Source organism: Rhinolophus hipposideros, assembly GCF_964194185.1.
Source record: "Rhinolophus hipposideros genome assembly, chromosome: 2".
Classification (NCBI taxonomy): Eukaryota; Metazoa; Chordata; class Mammalia; order Chiroptera; family Rhinolophidae; genus Rhinolophus; species Rhinolophus hipposideros.
In genome coordinates this window covers 49,434,048-49,451,019 of record NC_138048.1, presented here as the reverse complement: position 1 = coordinate 49,451,019, position 16,972 = coordinate 49,434,048, and the positions used below count along the sequence as shown (strand labels likewise).

General features: G+C 44.0%; 1 protein-coding gene across 2 annotated transcripts in view; it reads left to right on the top strand.

Moving 5' to 3' along the window:
* MYLK (myosin light chain kinase) overlaps window positions 1-16,972 on the top strand; it is a 238,424-nt gene that overhangs the window by 64,665 nt on the left and 156,787 nt on the right. For both annotated transcript variants that reach the window (XM_081066712.1, XM_081066713.1), the window contains exon 2: window positions 3,386-3,553. In XM_081066712.1, the coding sequence (XP_080922838.1) occupies window positions 3,389-3,553 (165 nt within the window). In that variant the 5' untranslated portion in view covers window positions 3,386-3,388. The remainder of the gene's footprint in view (window positions 1-3,385; window positions 3,554-16,972) is intronic.

Genomic DNA, 16,972 nt, shown 5'->3' with positions numbered 1-16,972 from the left:
AATTCTGCCATCTGCCTCCTACTGCTCTTCTGCAGCAATCCCGCTCTCCTACCCTTGCCGTGAAGATAATCGGCTGGCCTGGGCGTCTTGCTATCCTTGGTGAAAAGGGTGGGGACACTGGTTTTCCTTTGGGAGCTGGGTGATGATGTTGACAGCTACCCCTTACTGAATCACTTTTGCGCTGTAGTATGTGTTTTGCATACACTCTCATTCAAATCCTCCCTTCAACCTTGCAAGGTTGATATTATCATTCCCATTTTACAGAAAAGGAGACCAAGGCCAAGAGAGTTGCCGTACCTTGCCCGGCTCACAGCAAGAAAGTAGCAGTGCCCCTGGATTTACAGCAGGGTGGGACCCTCATGATCCCTGCCCCCACCGCTGGTGCTGTTGGCACAGAGTGTGTCTGTCACCTCACTTCAGTGGCAGTGGGGGAGGGCAGAGGGAGCAGTGTCCCCTCTGGGGGACCATCCTAGGTAGCTCTGCAGGATTTAAAAACTCCATTCCTTCCCAACCCATGTTACCACATTCAACACGCACACACGTAACTGTTCACTTCAGTGTCCCTAGCACCTAGCTTGTCACGTGGTTAAGATGTTCAATAAATATATTTTAATTGAGTGAATGAATATATCCTGATTCTTGCCATTAAAGTTATATCATGATTACTTTGAAATGGTTCTGCAAACACATACACCAACACACCAACACAATGATATAAATATGGCAACATACTAATTACTGGATTTAGGTGATGAGTATTTGAGGTGCTCGTTTTATTTTTCTTTCTACTTTCCTGTACGTTTGAAATTTTCCATAATAAAACTTATTCTTAGTTTAAAAATTTTATATTATTAAATTCCTGTCATTGTTTACCTTGTAAGTATGCACTCATATAACTGCCTGATATTCCATTGTACTTAACCAATTCTCACTGTTAGATGAGGATGTTTTTTCTATTTCTCTTTAACTGGATTATTTTCCTATTTCTTTTGTTAAAAATAATGTGATTACATTTTTATATATAAATTTGGGGCTGCATCTCTGATTGTTTCCCAATCATACATCTCTAAAGGTAGGATTACTAGGAAAAGAGATAGACATTTTATTCAGAATCTTTTTGACAAATTGCTTTCCAGAAATATTGTACCAATTTATATTCCCCGGGTGAGTATAAGTATATCCACCAGCATCCACAATCTCACCAGCATTATATGTTATCTTTCTTTTTAAATGTCAGTTGGGTTAGCTTTTTAAGATAATAGCTTGTTCTTAAGTTGCACTGTTGGGTTCTCATTGTTGCTAGGCAGTGTCCACTTGTTTAGTCGTCTTCTGTCTTCTGTGAACCAACCATCCAAGGCATAGCCTCTGCCCATTTATTGTCAGGTTGTTTGCTTTTTATAGGTAAGTTATCCTAGTCCTTTGTTTTTGTTGCAAACATTTTATCCTAGATTGTCATCCATCTTTTAATGTTGCTGATAGTATGTTGTGACATAGAGAAAATCTTAATTTTTATTTGTGTGGTAGCAGCTCTCATTTTCTCCCTTGTTACCCCGACCTCACGCCCCCTTCCCACCAGCCAATGATGGCTGTTTACAGGAGGTGAGGAGGCCCAATGATTAAGAATAGGGGCTCTAGTGCCAGGTGCCAGGCTCAGATGCCAGCTCTGCGCCCCACTAAATGCCACGACCTTGAGCAAATTTCTTAATCTCATTGCACCTTGGTTTCTGTTCCATAAAATGGGGATGAGGCGATTATCTGTCTCATAGGGTTGTGTGGAGCAAATGAGCTGTTACTTACAAAGTGCTTAGAATAGTTCCTGGCGTACAGTAAATGCTACGTTAAGTTTTGCTTTCATTGTTACCTAATGCACTGAACCTCTGAGTCTTATCACTTGGAAAGGATTTTGTTTGCAAAGCTGATACCTTATCAGTGAAAGAGAAAGCTGGATTTGTCCAGCAGGGGTGTGCCCTGTTACAAACAGATCTAGGTGTTTGTTACTTTAATTTGAACTGCAAAATAGTATCTCCATTTCGTTTTTGTTAGATGTCATTCAATTTAAACAAACGAATTACATGCCCTGCATACCGCTGCTCTTTCGTGTCAGCTTATCTAGCTCACAGTGTAGAGTTTGAAGTGTGTGACTGAAGATCCCAAGAAAGTGAACAGAAATATAGCAGATGTTTGTCGCACGCCTACAATAGTCCAGGTACCACAGATTCTGTAGAGAATAAGACCTGGTCCCCGACCCGGAGCCGCCCAGCCTGGGAGGCTTCTACCTGGACTTAGAACCTGGAACACGGATACTTAGGATGTGTTCTAGGTGGTGGCTGTGGGTGTCCAGGGACCTTGGCTGGGAGCTGACCACTCAGCTTCTCTCAACTGATGCCTGTTTTCCCAGTCCGGTCCTCCAACCTTTCCTGTGGATTTTGGGAGCTCCCCACAACCCCCATTTTTCTAACAGATCCCTCCTCCATGTATGAGAGCCAGCGTCAGTTTCTGTAGTTTACAACTAAGAACTCAGATTCGTGCCTGTTGCTAATTCCACTTCTGGAATCACGCCTAAGGAAGTCCCTTTGTTCCAGCTAACCTTGCCCGTCCCCATCCACATCTTGTCTAGTCCTAATTAGGCCCTGGACCAGGAGTCAGGAACCTGAAGTGTGCCTGCCAGTGATGCCATCATTTTGCTTTGTCTCTGTGGGGAAGTAACTTAACCCTCTCTGGCCTCAGTTATAAATGGAGGAGTTAGCCTAGATAATCTAAAACTCTCTTCTCTAATGTTCTGTGACCGTTGAGACTTTTTCACAATCTAGTCCCCGGAAGTAGGATGTCCTTTCTGACCTTGCTCCTTTCCCTGCGTCCACCCACACACGCTCACCTCACCCAGGATCCTTGCTATATTAACCCCAAACTACTTTCTTTCTTGGAGCATGTTTCTTTGACCTATGAGCTCTCACGGTTCAAGCAAAACCAGCTTTTTCTTTCTACCACAGTGCCTAGTGTAAATATTGATTCTGACAGGTCAGTGGCTAATCAATACTGATTTTAGGTACCATTGTAAAAACTCTGAGGCCCATTTGGTTTCTCTGTTCTTGCCCCAGCTGCCGCTCTCCTGGTTCTCCAAGGGGTTTGGGGGAGGCTAGGGCGTGGCCCTGGGAGATGGCGTCTGGGGCTGGCAGGCCCTCACCCCGGCAGCCTTGCTGTGGAGGATACAGAGCCTCTCATTCCCAGAGAGGAGCTTCAGGTGGACCCTAACTAGTGTGGCACCTGCTCCCTGTAAAACCCACAACCCAGGAACCCAACCAGCACACTGGGCCCACTGCCGCCTGAGGGGAAACAGGGCTGTACTTTTTGTGTCATCTGACCTGGCCTTCCTTCCTGTTCGCAGACCATGGGGGATGTGACGCTGGCTGCCTCGACACACGTTTCTAAAACCTCCCTCCGTGTGGATCACTCGAGAGTCGGCTCCATGCCCCTGACTGCGGCCCCTGCTTTCATTTTGCCCCCTCGGAACCTCTGCATCAAAGAAGGAGCCACTGCCAAGTTTGAAGGGAGGGTAAGACGCTGGCTGGGTGGGAAGCTTGGGGGAGATGGGAGGGGTCCTTGCTCTTTCTCCAGCCTTTTCCTCAGTAGGTTGGATGTGTTGGAGGACCTGGTTTGTTTTGGACCCACATATGAAGCGAATATATACCATTTGCCCTGTTTCTTTTGTTTATGGTTGACTCTGGTCTGTGTCGGACAACTTGAGGGTGGGGAGGGACACAGGTGTTTTGCTGTTAACATAGGTCATGTCTGGGTATGTGCTACCTGATTATAAGAGAAGTCACGGGCTGGTGGCAGGAAGCATGCACCCTCAATATGGTTTAAATATGTGCCCTCAAATATGGTATAAATACTGTGTCTCACTGAAAATAAGACCAGGTCTTATACTAATTTTTGCTCCAAAAGACGCATTAGAGCTGATTGTCCGGCTAGGTCTTATTTTCGGGGAAACACGGTATGTGCCCTCAAGTATGGACAATTGAGAACTGACTATAATTTTTCTTTCACTTCCTCCCTGGACGGAGTGTTTTAGTTAACTCACCCCCTCATGTATCTACTGGGTGCCTCCAGAGTGGTGTGATTAGATATCAGACCCTTTATCAGTTCTTTTGCTAATGAACGTTATTCTCTTGCCCTTATTGGGTCTCCATTTCTTCTTTTGCAAATGTGCATGATAATTCCTTGTCTATCTTGTACTAGAAAGGAGGAGAAGATAGGAACATTACAGACTATTTGTCAGAATATCTGGTGTTATGCCCAGTTGGGGAGACTTTCAGTAAGCTGCTGGCTCAGGCCACCACGAAGTTGAATCGTCCACTTGACATGGAGATGCATGTGGAAGTGGGGGGTTGCAGGTGCTATTCGTGCTGGGATTAAACATGGGGGATCTACCCCAGAAAGTGCTTTAGAAGCTAGAGGGCTTTGATCTGAGCAAAAGACAACTGAGGTGATGAGGATTTCTTAGGTTGCACTATGAATCTACAGTTGGCCCTTGCACGACACGGGTTTGAACTGCACAGGTTCACTTATGGGTGGATTTTTTCAGTAAGGATACAGTCATCCCTCCTTATCCTTGGGTTTCACTTCTGTGGATTCAGCCAACCACTGATCGAAAAGTGTTTTTGATCTGCAGTTGGGAATCTATGGATATGGAGAGCTGAATTAAGTGATACGAGTATGTGAATTTTCAACTGTTTGGGGGTTGGTACCCCTAACCCCCATGTTGTTCAAGGGTCAACTATACGATTGAAGAGCAGGTCCCTGAAAGCTTGTAGCAGGAAGAGGTTGAGCGCATCCCTCTCCCAGGATGATGCCAGGTTTGGCTGGGTGGTCATCTGGAGAGTGTGCAGGGGGTGCTGCTTTGCAAATGGCCCGGAGCTGCACTGCAGTGCACGGGTGTGCTCTGCACAGGCCTGTCTAGTTAAGACTGTTGCTGGTGGAGGTGACAGAACAGCCTTGTCATATGTTTTACTTGAAGAAGATTGTGGAGAATGGTGGTGCTGCTGCTGAGGGATCTGTTTCTTCTCTCTGGGCACTGCCAGGATGAGGGTTGTTTTCGGTTACCCTGACTGTGATCCCCCCACATCCCGATATCCCCACAACTGGCAGGAAAGAAGCAACAAGAAGAATCCCTGGAGGGTTAGAAGTGGCTTAGATAGCCATAAAAAGAATGAAATGCTGGTACATCCTACGACATGGATGAACACGGAAAGCATCATGCTAAGTGAAAGATGCCAGTCACAAAAGGTCACATGTTATATCATTCCATGGATATGAAAGGTCCAGAACAGACAAGCCTATACAGACATAGAAGGTAGATTACTGGTTGCTGGGCGGCTAGGGAAGGGCAGTGAAGAGTGACTGCTCATCTGTACAGGGTTTCTTTTGGGGATGATGATGGTTGCACAACTTTGTGAATGCATTATGAAACACTGAATTTACACTTAAAAATAAAGAAATTTAAAATGAACTTAAAAAATGGCTTAACAAAACTGATCTCATCTCTATAATGGTCGTCCTGACCTCTACCTCTGAGAGATGAACTTCGTCCTTAAATTCAGACAGATGTGAGAAGGAAGAGATGGCTTTTCTTCCTTACAGCCTGATGCTGGCCTTGCTTTTTTTGCTGACTTTGGAGGTCACCAAGGAGCTGTGCCTTTGAGGTCATTTGATTTGGGACTTTGAAGAATGAGCATCGGCCCAGGAGTCAGCTCCCCGGATTTCTTGGTTGCTGGTCATTCTCTCATTGGCAGGTCAGAACTTCTAAAGACCTAGGTCTCCTTATCTGAGAAGAAACAACTAGTTGTTTCCGTATTTCTGGTCTGCAGGGATGTGCAAAGGAAATGAGTTGAAGAAGAAAATGGTAAAGCACTTCAGCACGTTAAACAGTGTAGTAATACAGTATTTTATTAATGAGATGAAATTCACATAACATAAGAGTAACATCTTAAACAACTCATGCTGGATGCATTCACAATCTTGATGGCAGTATTCTTAAAATACAGCATTCTCTGTGAAAAGATTATTTTGTTTATATTGACGCAGTAGTTGACTGTGTATGTTGCAAGTGGGCTGTAAACGAACATGCTCCTAAAAAGTCAGCCTTCAGAGCTCCCTTCCCACTGATCGCCTGCCCGGAATGAACCCAGAACAACACCTTGACAGCGTGCTGGCGGAGAGTGGGCACAGAAGGAAGACTATTCCCCAGAGATGTCGGAGGCAGTGTCTGCTTCCGTCTGCAAAACTGCAGAGGGAAACGCAGAGGGAGAGGCTGTCCCAGAAAGTGCTCTGTAAACTAGCGTGCCACAAGTGGGTATTGTGACGGTAGCAGAGGGGGACGTTTCGCATTGGGGCAAGACCACCTCAAATGATTCCAGGATGAGGAAGCTGATTGTTTTTCTGCCAGAGATGAGGTTGATCGGAAGTCTTCCTGACCTGGTGCCCTCAGAGAAGGGTGAGGGAAGGTAGTGTCAGCCGGAAGTACATGGCCTACGACCGGGAGTAGCTAGTTATAAAAGACTGAGCTCCATGGGGGTCACCCACTGAGCATGGTCAGTGCTTCTCTGCCTCCAATGCATGTTAACCTTCATTGCTGTGGCCACTTAATTCTGCCTGCACTGACCCCTCCCTTCAGGTCCTCGGACACATTCTGTTCTAGATGCTCATTCTGCAGCAAACCAGTCCCAGGTCAGTTTCCAGTGGCCTCAGGACCTCAGCTCTTCAGTAATTGGGCTCTTGTAGAATCTCTTACAAGTGAAGGACTTTTAAAAATGAAGTCTTCAAGCTACTTCTTAGGCCCAGGCTGGTGCCCAGGGCAGCCAGTGAGAATCCTTCTCTTCCTGGTGGTAGCCCCCAGGAGCTCTGTCTGTTTTCCTCTCCTCCGATCCACCCCCATCTTTAAAGTTGCCACCAACAGCTTGAGCCCTGAAGCCTGGTGTAGAGGAAACCAGGATGTCCCAGCTTCTTCTTCTGAAGATGGCACAGGGACCCTCCCATCACAATGGAAACACAGCGGACACCACAGATGTGAGAAAGTTATAAAGGTCTGTTTCCTTCTGCTCCCTGAGCTGGTAATTAGAAGTCGGTTCAAACTTGTGCTTTCTGGTTTTATTCCTGAAAGAGGCAAACACTGTTGCCCGCCCTGTCCATTTCCTTTTTATGCTTATTGCCAGGACAAGAACTTAATGAATACCTTCCTCCAGGATAGCCTCTCTTTCTAGCAAGAAGACTTGGCGGGCATTCAGGTGGGGCCACAGATGCTTTTTGTGGCTCATGTCTTTTTCTGAGAAGCCCCAAACTATGAGATGATCAGCTCTGTGGGTCTCAGTCCATCATGTCCACTAAGGTTTTCCCAGTTTGTTGAGGTACTTTGGATGGCCACCAATCACCCACTACCAGTCCTCTTTGCCCTTGCCCTTTTCCACTCTATAGGCCACTGTAAAGGCTTCCTTTGCAGCTAACGGGGGCCCAGTGACACATTCTGGCTGAAATCTGCTAGGAAGTTTCTGGGAAAGTTCTTGCTTTTCTGATTTAAAAAAAAAGAAAAAAAATCATCGCTGTTACTGTCATATTCTACCTCTGCTTCCTGCCCTAAATGCAGAGGTGATGCTTGGTGTTTGGTCAACCATAGTAAAATCATGCAGTGACAAGCCAGAACACTACGGATTGGGTGGGGTGCGGTGGGGGTGGTGGTGGGGTGTTCAGCGATGAAGAGAGAGCCTGAAAACGAACAGCCAAGAGACAAAAATCCTAAGGCTTAAAAACTTTGCCAGATAGGATCTTTGGCTGTGGTTATTCACACAGGAAGTTTTACGGAAAGTATTCCTAACTGATAAACACCTAGTAAGATACATGTGGAGATATTGGGTCTTTAAATGATGAGGATGAATAGGGGAGAAGACATAGGACAGAGAAGAACTGAAAGTCTCAGAGCCTTATCACATCTACCAACAGTGAGGGGAGTACCTTATTCTGAGTGGAATGTGGCCCTGCACTTAAAGCATTCTAGAAGAATTCATGCCTCCTTGGCTGTGGCCATCTGGCTTGAACCAACAGGGTCTAAGGTTTCTGCGAGGAAGTCAGCCACACTGGGTCAAGTCGTAAGTTAATGTCATGATAGAACAACTACTATTTGATCAGGGTCTACTTATTAGGCCGAAACTATCTTCTTCTTTTGGCTCTGCCAGCCTAAAGCTTGAAGAGATTATACTTTCAGGAACTCATAAAACTTTGGCTCTGTATCTCATCAGTACCACCTTTAGACCCAGGCAACCTGAGCCCGTGTTCTAGAAACGCTTCTTCCTTTGTCTGGCAAAGGATTTTCTCACCTCAGAGCAGGGGACCTGTGTACCCAAGGGATGTGCCCACTGGAGCCCAGCGTTTTAGATACCCAGCACCCCAGAATTCTTTACCAAATGGCCCTGAGTCCATGTCAGTGCCTGTGTGGGCCTCTCTCCATGAGAAGGTGTTGCTAGGCCTGACGGGGGTGGTCAGGGGGCACCAGTTTTCTTGGGGGGATGAGCAGGTAGCTGAGACTCGGGTGTGGGGCTCTGTTGCCCACCCATGTGTGTAGGAGAACCTCTGCAATGCAGGATGCAGCTCAGATGGGACGCGTGGTACACCACACTGTGTCACTGCTTGGTGAGCACTACTGGCCCGGGAAGCTGGGGCCTCCATGTGTGGCTAGCCAGCACCCCACAAGTGCCAGGGGCTGCCCCAAACTCCTCTAGCTGTTCTGTTGTCCATGTGGGCTGCCAAAGCATTGATGGACTACTTCCCCCAGCACAGTCAAATACGAAAGGAGTAAGACGGTGGGAAAAATACTGAAATTACTGGAGATTTCTTCCCCTCTGCTCTGGAATCCACTCTTATCAGAAAAAGCAAACATGGTGATAGGTCCTGGCTGTGCTGTGAATCAAATGAGCTGATACTTTAGTGCCTCTTGAAAAGTACAGCTCAAAGGAGGTTTCAGTCCAGGCCGGGCTTCTCCGTGTTTACTCACGTGGGCCTCTCATCAAGGGCCAGTCTGGCCTCATCAAGGCATGTTTATGTTTAAGTCATGGAGGAGAGAGGGAAGGAACACGAGAGAATGTGACCCAGGCAAGCCTGAATCATTTCTGTTTCTCCTTTAGCCAGTAGTGGTATCCCTCCCCCAATAACTTCTCCCCACTTCACGTCGAAGTCAGAAGCACTCAATCACTTGGAGAAATTGGAAGGAAGTAGCGGGTCTGCCTTCTGTCCTCAGGAGTCCCAATTGTGTGGTTCTGGAGAAAAGCATGTGCACATCAAGTCGCAGGATATGACAGTGTATCACTGGATGCTTGAAATAGTTCAATAAATACTTGTCGTAGTGTAGGAATTTAGAGGAGATGGAGACGAGGCTTGGAGTGACGTGCAAACTGGGTTCCTGCTGCCCGACTGCTGCCCTTCCAGGTGGCCTCCCTACTGCTACGTTAGTCATCATCCGAAAACGCCCACCTGCCGGTGCCACCCCCTGTGTAATTCGCTGGAACCTCGGATGAAGCTCTTCAGCCGAATAGGCCTTTACGTCCGGCTCCTAGGTCCCCAGCATTGTATGCAGAGTTCTGGCCCTGCTCCCCCAGCCCACATACACGTACTACAGACACTTGGTTCTTCCATCACCTTTGTGGAGGAAAAGTAAACGAGAAAAGTATTTTATCTGCCCTAGTGGTGTGGGGTTAGGAATGGGGGCAGAGTGTCATAGGAAGGGAAAGGGAACTGGCATTTGTTGCTGCCCTATAGGGGCCAGGCATGTAACCTTAGTCATTTTATCCTTCTGGTAAGGTAGCTTTATCCTTTTATAGAGGAAACAAACGGGTGCTCAAAGTAATTACAAACTTGCCAAGGTTACATCAGTGAGTGATAGAGGCAGGACCTTTGGATCCAAATCTTGTGTTCCTCATACTCTGTGATGCCGTCCCTTTCACATGTCTCATCTGCTTACCTGAACTCATGACTGTTTCTTATTTATCACAATACCTGCCACATGATAGGTGCTCAATAAACGTGTGGTTCCCCCAAGAGCCAAGGTGGTAGGGCCTAAGGCTCCAGCCCTCTTGCCAGTCAAGTTCATCAGGTTTGTTCCCGTGCTTCCCATAGGGGGCTTCCGTCCCCTTCCCCCACCCCACCCCCTGCCCTCACTGTTACACACCCACAGGCCTGCATCCCTGCTCCCCTCGTTTCCTCTGCTGTGCCTTAATCTAGAATGCCCTTCCGTCTCTCCATCCTATCCAGCCTCAAGTTCCGATTTAAATTCTATCTCCTTCAGGCTACTTTCCTTAAGTATGTTTTCTTTTTCAAAGCATTTTATTAGAGGACAGTAGAGCCATGATAATAGGATGTGGAATATTTCCAGTAATCACATAAGATCATTCATGAGTAATAACCACAGGAAAGAGTTGACTGCTTTGGCCTTTTTAAAACGTACTATTCATTAATCATCTCTGTGCCTATAACTTTGTTATAAAGAAAAAATGATTTAAATGTTAGGCTATTTTTTTTAAATTTATTGGGGTGACAATTGTTAATGAAATTACATAATTGTTAGGCTATTTTTAAAACAAAAATTCAAATAATGTAAAACAGTTCCTTACCTTGACACTTACTTCTACTCTTCAGAGGCAGCCACTATCAACAATTTGGGTATCCTTCCAGGAATATTCTGTGTAAATGTAAGCATATATCTATCTACATATAATCTATTTTACACACACACACACACACACACACACACACACACACACACACACAAGGTCACACAATTAAGTTCGTGACCTCATCCTAGAAATAGTGCTCAATACCTTATTGCTGAATGTCACTACAGTCACCTTCCAAGTGCTCCCCTTGGGAAGCTATGCACTGATGCCAGCTCCTAGTCCACCATTAAAGCAATTCTGGAACTTTTTTTCTGGAATGGCCACCAGAGTTGTCGTATTTCCCTTGATGTCCTCCGTGTCATCAAAATGCCTTCCTTTCAATATTTCCTTTATCTTTGGTTAAAGAAAGAAGTCATTGGGGGCCAGATCAGGTGAGTATGGAGGGTGTTCCAATATAGTTATTTGTTTATAGGCTAAAAACTCCCTCACAGACAGTGCCCTGTGAGCTGGTGCTTTGTCGTGATGCAAGAGCCATGAATTGTTGGCGAAAAGTTCAGGTCATCTAACTTTTTCACGCAGCCTTTTCAGCACTTCCAAATAGTCAACTTGATTAACTGTTTATCCAGTTGGTACAAATTCATAATGAATAATCCCTCTGATATCAAAAAAGGTTAGCGACATCATTGCGACAAGTTCGCAAACTTAATTGTCAGGCCTCGTATATCTATCTACATATAATCTATTTTACACACACACACACACACACACACACACACACACACAGTGGGCCCACACACGTATACTGATCTGCAACTTGCTCTTTTCTCTTAACTTTTTGCATTTTTTCACTTTAGCGCATAGATCTACCTCATATTAATAGATCTAATCCTGAGTTTTCTAACCTTCAATTGCTCTTTCCTCTGAATTCCCATAATACTTACATATATGACTCATGTTTACGTTTTACCCATTTACAATTTTATCGGTTATTGTTTATTGTCTTTTGTTTCCTCTACGAGAATGAGTTGTTCAAGGTCCAGAACTGCATTATCCAGTCAGACAGGCACTGGCCACTGTGGCTACTTAAATTTAGGTGTGGGTTCATTACAATTGAAAATTCAGTTCCTCAGCCACACTAGCCATATTTTAAGTGCTCAAAGGCCACATGTGGCTAATAGCTACTACGTTGAGCCGCACAGATTATTGAACATTTCTATCGTCACAGAAAGTGCTATTGGACAGGGCTGATCAAGACCACTCAGATTTAATTCAGTTCCCATATAACAGAGCCACAGCTAGAAGATAAATTAAAAATAGTTGTTCCATTCACAATAGAAATAAGACATTAAATTCCTGGGAGTTTACTAAGGGCATAAGATTCATCAAAGACAAATGTAATCTCTTGATGAAGGAATCTTTGTCTTTTAGTTTTGCTGAAAAATGGTAATCTTGGTATCCAGAAAGCTTGAATGTGCTCCCAAATTTTCCATAGCTGTCTGTTCCCAGAAATTGGCACGGCAAGGATGCTGGTGGTAGGCTGCCTGTGTGTGACAGAGTTCCCAAAGTATTCAAAGGAAAAGCAGCAGAATGGGAAATGACAGGACAAGTGTTGTTGAAACTACAATTGTCAGCAGCTGGTGGCCACTTCTGGTACAAAATGCCAAACTGAACAGATTTATTAACTCCTCCTTCCTCCAAATATGCCATTGAAGTGAACATAAAGGGTTAAAAAGAGAATGAATTCAGAGTGGCACTGAGAACAGGAGAAAAGACATTAGTGGGTGAGAGATTTTCTTGAGACCACACTGAACGATATACATTGGCGCTGCCTGCCCATAACATAAGGGGTGAGGCTTCAGCAGAAGTGCGAACCATGTATTTGAGATGAAAGGATTTGGAGACCAGTAGTGGGCTCTCTGGGGCAGAAATCAGGGTGATTAAAAGATGTTTACTTAATATCTATATGGAGAAAATGGAAGCGTCTAGTGTGGAATTAATCAATATCTCAAAAGAAAGTCTTTTTACTCTGCCACCAGCTGAAATGTGTTGGATATGCTGTCTGTCCAGTTAGTTGCTGCATGCTCAGACACTCTAAGTGAAGCCTGCCCATAGGTCTGTTCCACTCAGGTCCACGGAGCATGCCGTCAGGCCCCTCATTCAGACACACATGACTGCACCCAACGGTTGGAAAACCCACACTAGCTACCTACATTTGGAAACTAGTTCTTCAGTCATGGATTGTGAACCGTTAATCCACGGCCGCAAGAGATTTGAAGAAAATATTTCTACAGTATAATATTGCCATCAAGAAAATTGTCATTCTGTTTTTTAAATCAACATAGGCAAAGCTCGCAACTCTTAGTTACGGTTACAGAACAGAAAGGAAACTCTGAAAGCTTTGGCAAGCCAAAAGTAAAGGGATGGTGAATGGTAAGGTGGAGCTGGGGAAAGAAAGGAAGAAAAAACCGTAAGGACACTCGTCGTCATCTTACGGAGTGGAAAGTCAGGAGATGCCATCTAAAGCAGATGGATCTAATAACAGAGTTTTGAGTACATGACTCGAAACCATAATGACAGATGTCAAAAACGGTCAGCTCATTGGCCGTGGTTGGCACACAGACCTTTTGCGTTTGGTCAGTGGTGTTCTCAAAAAATTTGAGCTAAGATTTACAAATGAAAAGCTTACACATACAAGTCATTTCTGAGTGGCTTTTCTCCAAAAACAAGATCTGGCAACATTTCCACGTGGCAACAGTTGGTCATTGGGTGCTACCCTCTGCATCGAAGCATGTCTCTGCCAGGTTGCTCTAGTGTTCTCATTCCTACTCATCGCCCCACACCTGGGCAAGCATCTGCTGCCAGCTGTGACTGCTTTTTCCCTAGCCATGTCCATATTCATAGTGGGAAAGCAAAAGATAGGCAGGAAGGACCTGTGACATTTCTCATCCCCGCACACTCTACACTTGTGTATCCAGCCCAGTTGCTGTAGGCAGTTGCGTTGGTGATCTTTCCATCAAGGTCCAGTAGAAGATTTAAAAAAAAAACACACACACAAAAAAACCAGGACTAGTGAGAGGGAGGCAATGTAAGTCAGCAAAATTCCTTGTCATTCATAGTGGGAATCCACTAAATGCTGTCTAAATTCTTAAATCAAAAAGTAGACACGGGGTATATTATCTAGAATTACAGATTTTAGTGATAAGAAGAATAAAAAATGATTTCAATGGTTATATCTGGACAGGGATACTATTACAAGGAGGGGAAAGAGTAAGAGGGAAACAAACCTTTCACCATTTTATTTTTTGCTGGAATTATTTTTGGCAATACATAGGAATTATTTCTGTAATTTCTAAAAAGCACAATCAAATTGTGTGTAAAAAGGCTTGGCATATCTGAGTTTAGTGTGCAGATTGTATTTGGTAAATGGTCAAAGGTGAATACACAGTTTACGTAGAAAGAAACGTGCACAAAGTTTGGGCATGGAAGAATATAGAGCATTGCATCAAAATACATTACACAACACTGAGCAATGAAACATATGGAAATTAAAATACCTTGAAAGTACCTGAAAAACTAGCAAAATAAAAGATGCCAAGAGCTCGCTGTTGGGCTGTGAGGAAACAAGTGAAGTTTTCCTTTGCTAGGAGCTCTGATTGTTGGTTCAGCCTTTCTGAGGCTCAGACTGGCAGAATGTCACAGGGACAATAAAACCCTTGATATGCTTCGCCAAGCATTCTGTTTTTGACTCTATAACTTAGCTCTTAAAGAAGAACGACAAAAGTAGTTGGTACAAAGATAGTCAAAGCAGTATGTAAAATAACAAAAGAGGGACTGGTCTGTGCTCAAAAGGACATAATTAAACCAACACACCAATATGGCAGATATTACATAATCACATACTTGCCGTTTGAGGAGCTACATCCATAAATGGAAGTGTGTGTGTGAATAATATGAAGTGGAAAGAGAAGCAGAGCAAGAACGCTCTGCACAGTCTGATGGCCACCACATGAAAGCATCGATGAGTTCACTACCCAAAATTAGAAAAGGATTTGGAACCCTGTAAATAGAATTTTGTCGCTGTTGTAAATTCTTTCAGTATTTGTATTAATTAAATTTCACAGTGATAGTTTACCCATCAGGGAAGACCAGGCTGGTACTATCTGGATACACCTGTCTCTCTACTGCTAAGTCCTTTAGGCTCCTGCTATTTTAACGTGTCCAGTTATCTTGACTGTCTGCCGTGTAAGGGAAACAAAGTCGTGTGGCAAAATGAGCACTGAGAGGTGGAAACACCAGATTAGGTTTTTCTTTTTCTAACGGTAGCCCGAGGGACAAAGTATGAAGGGCCAGGTTTGGCGTTCATCAATGGGCATCTACGTGGGAGATGTCTTTAAGGTCTGGCTTGTTTTTTTTTCACATAGATATAATTTTTGCAGAACCCAAGATGTTCACGTTCCTTGTAATGTGCAACTTCCTTCCAGTTTTAAATTAAGTTAATAATTAGATGCTACTTTCTTAAAAGTTGGCCGACAAGAGTTGAGTTTCCTCTGTGCTCTGAATGATGGGACAAGTAAAAATAAAATGTGATTCCCATCATCAGCAATCTTGCAACTAATTGATTGTCAATTTTGGTAACAGAAAATTAAACTTTTTCTCCTCTCTGAAGCCTTTTCCAGCTCTTACAGTCCACTGTATTCTTTTCCATTGCTACATTCTAGGAGGATTCTTTCTGTTATGCACTGTACAATTTAGAATTTAATTAGATGATTAATATAATGTGGAAAGAATACTGGACTGGGGTTCTAGTTCTTAGGAAATTGCCTTAAAACTTTGGACAAACCACTAAACTTCCCTGAGTCTCACATTCCTTATTATAAAAACCATGATTTTGATGACTCGTAAGGCCCTTTGCGACCTGAAATTCTATTCAGTTTGTAAATTTTCTAAATTTTTATCTCCTGCATCATTAAAGTAATACTCTGCTTTTATTTAAGGTAGATTTCAAGTGTTTGAATTTGATTCATTCAAATAATGTTTACTGAGCACTTTACCATGAGCCAGGTACTGTTAATTGTTTAGAACTGGACATGTTGAAGGAGGGCTGGGCCATCCTTTGTGAGGACTTTGGTATTTGGGATCTATAAATCAGGTTGGGAGTGGGACCAAATCTCGACAGTTGTTTCCACCTGTAACATTTTATTGTTTTGTTCAGTTCCAACATCTTGGTGTTGGAGTTTTCTTTGTATTACGTTCTTATCATGTCTTTTTCAATTTTGTAATGCAGTACAATTGACACACAATATCATCTTATTTTCAGCCTAAGGTGTACAACATAATGTTTTGATATGTATTTGATACACACCCACACACAGGTTGCCAAAAATATGTATACACATTTTAAGAAAGGAAAAAACTATTAAAATTGTAATAAAATGAACGAACACTAACATTCGCCATCTTTTGAGAGAACATCTTGCTACACGTTGCTACTGTAATTCAATGCAAGTTCAAAAAGTAATATGTAGATATCATCTCTTAAAATGTGTACATTAAGTTCGTGAACTTGTGGCAACAATGTTGCTGACCTTTTTTGATGTCAGAGGGATGATTCATTATGAATTTGTACCAACTGGACAAATAGTTAACCAAGTTTACTCTTTGGAAGTGCTGAAAAGGCTGCGTGAAAAGTTAGACGACCTGAACTTCGCACCAATTCATGGCTCTTGCATCACGACAATGCACCAGCTCACACGGCACTGTTTGTGAGGGAGTTTTTAGCCAGTAAACAAATAACTGTATTGGAACCCTCACGACTCACCTGATCTGGCCCCCAATGACTTCTTTCTTTACCCGAAGATAAAGGAAATATTGAAAGGAAGACATTTTGATGACATTCAGGACATCAAGGGTAATATGATGACAGCTCTGATGGCCATTCCAGAAAAGGAGTTCCAAAATGGCTTTGAAGGTTGGCCTAGGTGCTGGCATCGGTGCATAGCTTCCCAAGGGGAGCACTTCGAAGGTGACTGTAGTGATATTCAGCAATGAGGTATGGAGCACTTTTTCTAGGATGAGTTCACGACTTTAATTATCCAACCTTCGCGTGTGTGCGTCTGTGTGTACACACACCTACATTTTCTTTACCTATTAGCTCTGGGCTAACCTGCCAGGACTCCTAGGTGCCGTCCCTCAGCCAGGCTTCTGCGAGGTTCTTTGAGCACTTCTCAGCACAGAAGCCATCCAGGGTGCTGAGCCCAGGCTCCCGGCATGGCATTCACCGTTCTCCACAGTGCAGGCCAGTCCCCTGACTTCCTGAC